We start from the raw sequence: 5,352 nt of genomic DNA, 5'->3' as shown, positions 1-5,352 counted from the left end.
GAGCTGAGCCCCCTCCCACAGCAGCTCTTCAGCGCAGGGTGGAAGCGGAGGACAATGCTGCCGCAGCACTGCTGAGCCTGGGCAAGGAGATCAGCCTTTCTGCTGTTGGATTTCAGTGGCTTTTAAACCCCTTCAAGGACATAGTGAGCTCTTTGGCATCGCGCCCGAGGGGCTGTGGAGGAGCAGGCTGCCCTGAGCGCCCGCAGCACCCTCTGCGAGGCACCCTGAGCCTCCCCCCGGGAGCCCTCTGGGCACGGCTCCATGCAAAGTCTTTTCAAAGCAATTTAAACCCAGCCCTTGAGCCTGTTCAGCATCTCACAGGCCCTTGTTTTTTCCATCCTCCACTCGTTTCACGTTCACTTTTAGCCTCTCCCAGCTGCCCGGTTTTGCTGCATGTGCGCCCGTGGGTGTGGGGAGGACCCCTGCAGAGGGAAATCCAGGAGGGTGAACCATCAAACCCACAAAACCAAAGGGGAACAGGAAACCACAGCTGCTCATCCCTCTTCTTGGTGGCACGAGCTGCTCCGGGAGATGCGGCTGCGCGTTGCCAAAGCCTTAGAGCAAACTTAACCATGCCTCCCCGCTGAGGTCCGGAGGAACTCTGCCCTCGGCTCCCCATGCCTCTGCCAGAAACTGGGGGTCTGAGTTAGTCTGAGCACGCTGAAGGGGGAACTCCTGTGCTCGAGGTGCCCAACACCACCATGCTAGAAACCACCCCCGTGATGGGACTGTTAACAGCAGTTTCTTGCTGTTTTCCAGCCTTGTCAACGAGGTCTACGAAATCGATGAGACGATCCAGAGCCTTCGGCAGCGGCTGAGAGACGCCGAGGACGCCCTGCAGGTGCTGGTCCGTGCCAAGTCGGTCTTGGAGCATGACCTGGCCGTCAAAGCCAACTCGCTCTTCATCGACCAGGAGAAGTGCATGGGGATGCGCAAGACCTTTCCCAGCACAGTGCGGCTGGTGGGTTACATTTAGGCTGGGCTCAGCTGAGCTCACAGTATCTGTTGCGGGAGGTATTCCCAGCTTTGCTAGGATGCATTCCCAATTTTGTTAAGATGCTTTGAAAATACATGATTGGACTTGCACTTCCTGATGAAAGCCCTGAGTAGAAATTAAATGATCACTTTGTGTGTTACATGGTCTACCAGGATTATTTTTTTTGCCCTTGGTTTTTCTCTTTCCACTGCTCTTTCGCAGTGTGCCAGAGAGTAGCTGAAAATATCCCGTATGTGACTAAGAGTAAATCCATCCATTGGGATTCATTCCTACCCTTTCAGTCTGTGATTTTAGGAGAACAACTGCCGTGTCTTCCTCCTTTTGAGTCCATCTGATATGAAAAAAACACAAGGAGAAGTAAAGCTAGTTGTCAGAGTAATTAGCTGTTGAGATCCATAATGTATTTTTAATGGTGCAGCAGAAGAAACACAAACTATCCCGCAAAGGGTTGCAGTATGTTCTGTTCCTGAATAGAAAAACTTGCGTTTTAAGCTGATTTCTCATGATAATTTTCTTGCTTTTGAAAAATTTTACATGTCATCTAAAACGCCAGTGCTGGGGTCTTAAAACAAGGAAGTACTTTCAGCTAGCTAATTGAAGAAAATGCTGTGGATTTAATTTTGATGAGTATGGATTGGTTCCTAATTTAAGCTCTTGCATATAGTTTGTTGGTGGAAGCACCAAAGCACTTTGAAGATAAACAAATGAATCGGTCCTTAAGTCAGCCACCCTCGTGCTGTAAATCAGACCTATCTTACCAAGTATTTGAATTTTCAGGGCGATAATTCTTTAATCAATCCAAGGTTCAGTGTGAAAGTCGCTCCATAAATTGTCTCCTTAGAGTCACATGTCACTTAGATACTCTTGAAACTTTTAACCTCAGCAGAGTTGAGCTCAGCCTGAAGCCTATAGGCACCAAGAATCCCAAAGGAACAGAAGCTCAAGTCCCTTCTTCTCCCTTGGGAATCCAGGCCATGGACCTCCTGGCGCAGCACGAGGGCTCTCGGGAGCTGAGAGCATCTTTTCTTGTCTCGCATCCCCAGATGACTCTGTCTCACACGGAGCCAGACGGACCCGCTCGCCCTCCCTGGGTCTCCCAGCGGCGGCTGCTCCGCTCTCCCAGGGGCAGCCCCTGAGAGCTGTAACCTGCGCCGAGGTCTTGGCCCGGCCTCGGCGTCTTGGCAGGATCTCTCCACATCAGCAGCCCTGAACAGGAAGCAATTGTCTTTTTAATCTTTTTTTTTTTTTTCTTCACCGGCATTTTTGTCTCATGGAGACTAAAAATAGGTTTCTTGGAGCCAGAGCCCGTCGGAGCCAGCAGCCACCCTTTCAGAAGAGAAGATACAACTGTAACCAGGAAAAACTGTCCAGCTCATCGCATCTTCCCTTTCTCCACTGATCTCTCTCCCCAAAATAAGTCGGTGGCATGCTGAATTCGTAGGGATTTCCAGCTTTTGTTAGCATCCTCGCTTGCCTTGGTGCTGCGTGCTGCTCCGTGCCGTTACTCTCCCCAAGTGCCTTTACCGGCGACTTTCGCAAACCGGGGTGATTTTGGCTGCTCGGCTGTTCTGAAGATCCAGATGGCTGGTTTTCAGGCAGAGCTGCCTGTTGGGTTTTTTGGAGAAACGGGGCCTGTGAATTTGTCCCCAGCTGAGCACCTGGAAGTGGGGGCACCCACAGGCCCTTTCTGAAAGGCTCATGCTTTTACTCATGTTTTACTATGAGGGCACACCGATAAGAGTCAGCCCCCAAAGCCTCATATTTTCTCCATTTTTGCTTTCAGAGCACGCCACACGCTCATCTTTCCCACTAGCCCAACTCCTTTAAGGCTCTCTCCTAATTGACAGCGTTTATGTGGTGTCGCAATTATCCGTCTCTAAATTTTATCTTGCCGTCCCACCCTCGCGATGCTTCTTTACGCAGGATTGGCAACGCATTTCTTTCCTCCATCTGAGCCATGACCAGAGGAATTTCAGTTGCAGCTTCTCTAATTTCTTTCACAAATACTTTCCGCTTTCCTGCAGCAGACTTCCCAGCCGTTAGAGAATTCCCAGGTCCCTTTGGGGTTTCACTCTCTCTGTGCCCGTTTTCCTTAAGTCAACAATATTGGTGTTACTTCTGGCAGCTGATACTCTAAAATCCCCCCCAAGCACTTTGATTGTCTAATCCTACGTGCTCTTCGGTTTGAGCCTTTTTTTTTTTCCCCCTCCCACAGTGTGTCCTAAGCACACCCCGTGACGGGAGCCAGCCCTGCCACAAAACTCCCGTAAAACGGGTTTTGGGTGAAATTCCAATAGACACGTGGCTCGTGGCAGGGTCTCCTGCACGGGGACGGATTTGCCTCCCGTGACCCAGCTGCTGGTGAGTGAAGCTGCTCGGTTGAATCACTGCAGGGTGGGTTTGGGGGTTGCAGTTGAGCAGTTGCTATCTTCGACGTATACCAGGTACGTGAAAGAACTGTCCTGCCTTCCTGCTTGTGAAGCACGAGGTGCCTTTGCCTTCCTACTGTTAAATGATTTGCTTTCGTAGATCACTTCTAAATAGTGTCCCAGCTGCCTCGGCCGCCTTTCTGCACGGATGTGACGTTTCCTTTCTTTAAATGCCCTCGGGCTGAAGAATGCCGTGCCTGCTTTTATTGCTGTTTATTGCTGCTTTATTGCTGGCTTTATCAGCCAAGTTGCTGAGAAAGTTAGTTTGTGGAAATTCCTGTGTATCCCACAGCCATATTCCCACTCTCCTGCATCATTCCAATAAACTCTGCAGAGCCGCGTTTGTAAACTAGTTGTTTACTGACTGGAGGAAAGAAAATAGATTAATTAAACCAGGACAGCATTGCTTCATGCAAGCTAAGCTTTGTGTCAGTCCAGTTTAACTGTCAAGGCCAGTCTATCAAGAAGCTAACCAGAAAGGAGGCTTGAGTGTTTTTGTTGTCTAAGAAAAGAAAAATCATTGAATGTCCTGGACAAGTCTGATATGAATTTGCTTGAAAGGAAAGCTTGCCAAAAAGTATGTTAACAAGTATATTGCATAACTAATGCAGATTATTATGCTTGAGGGAGAGAGAATTCCCAAAACGGCATCAGCAGTCAGAAAAAAACCAAACTCATTGTTACTATGAAAAAAAAAAAAAAGAGGAGAAAACTTTGGCAGAATACTAAAGAAAATTTGTGCAGTGTAGGGTCATAGGAGTGGCTGTGGTGGCTCAGACCAAAGTCCAGCGAGCCCCAGATTCAGTCTCTGAGAGAGACAACAGGAGATGCTTAGATAAAAGCGCCAGAACAAGGCAAGCACCCTGTGATACTTTCCCAGTCTACTTTCCCAGCTTCCAGCAATTAGTATCTCAAGGACTTCCTGAGCTGACAAGGCTGTCCTTGAATTTAATATCCCCCGAAGGATTTGTTTCACATGGTCTTGTTCCAGTGGTTCTTCAAGCCCGTGCAGACTTGCAGCACCCGCTGCGTCCCTCAGCAGGGAGCTGCAGGGGACGGAGCATCGGCACGCGCAGAGCATCGGCGGCCGCTCTTGGGGACCCTGGAGGAGAGAAAAAGGGGCCAGACCTGGGACTGCTGAAGGCAAAACATCTAAAACTCAATAGCTTGGGCAAAAAGGCAGCACAGAGGTGTATATTATCCTCTGTATGTTCAACACAGGAGCTTGCAGAGGGTCGGCTCCTTGCATATGCTGTCAGCACGCAGGAGACCAGCACGAATCGCCATTTCTGAAAGTATCTGAGTATGTCCTGACACACAGGCATGTCCCAGCCGGGAATCTTGGTTGGGTTTTTTGGCTTTTGGAATCAGTGGGTAAATCTGGGTTTCACTGAAGCCAGTGGGATTTTCTCCAGTGATTTCAGCCTGACGCTATTGGTGATGACAACTGGCTTGGAGCTGAAAGTATAAAGTTGGATGAAGTTGGTTTTGGGGCATGAATGCAGATAGGACTAAAATATTTTATAAATTCTTCTTGGTTTGGTGGAAAGCAAATGTCGGGAAAAGTAAGTAAATGTCTCCAAGATGCGTCAGAAGTTTGCTGAATTTGCCCCCTTTCCCAGGGCACGGCACCCGCCTCCTCCCGGGCTGCCTGGCTGAGACCCAGCCGCACTCGGTGCACAGCTCCGTGTGCTGGGGAAAGGGCAAGATCCTGGCAGCCCTCTGAGCCCCGCTCTCGCTGCCAGCTGGGGACGTGCTCTCAAGGTGGAGAGCCTTCCCCCAGCCCTTCAGCTGCAAATACCTCTTTAGGTAGTTATTTCTCTCTGTGTATGTGTATTTTTATATATATAAACACATGCGTTGTTTGGGGGAGCACTATAGGGTCTCCATAAAATGCGAGTCAAACCAGATATTGCTCTCCTTCTT

General features: G+C 49.3%; 1 protein-coding gene across 1 annotated transcript in view; it reads left to right on the top strand.

The window, feature by feature from the left end:
* Positions 1–976, top strand: part of LOC104623160 (tektin-3-like) — a gene marked incomplete at its 5' end in the record, with an annotated part of 2,787 nt that extends 1,811 nt beyond the window's left edge. Inside the window, one exon of the mRNA XM_010290158.1 lies at positions 760–976. Coding sequence (XP_010288460.1) covers positions 760–976 — 217 coding nt within the window. The remainder of the gene's footprint in view (positions 1–759) is intronic.
* Positions 977–5,352: the final 4,376 nt, after the last annotated feature.

Source organism: Phaethon lepturus, unplaced genomic scaffold (assembly GCF_000687285.1).
Source record: "Phaethon lepturus isolate BGI_N335 unplaced genomic scaffold, ASM68728v1 scaffold38696, whole genome shotgun sequence".
Lineage (NCBI taxonomy): Eukaryota > Metazoa > Chordata > Aves > Phaethontiformes > Phaethontidae > Phaethon > Phaethon lepturus.
The sequence above is the reverse complement of the archived record's forward strand: the minus strand, read 5'-3'. Positions and strand labels throughout refer to the sequence as shown.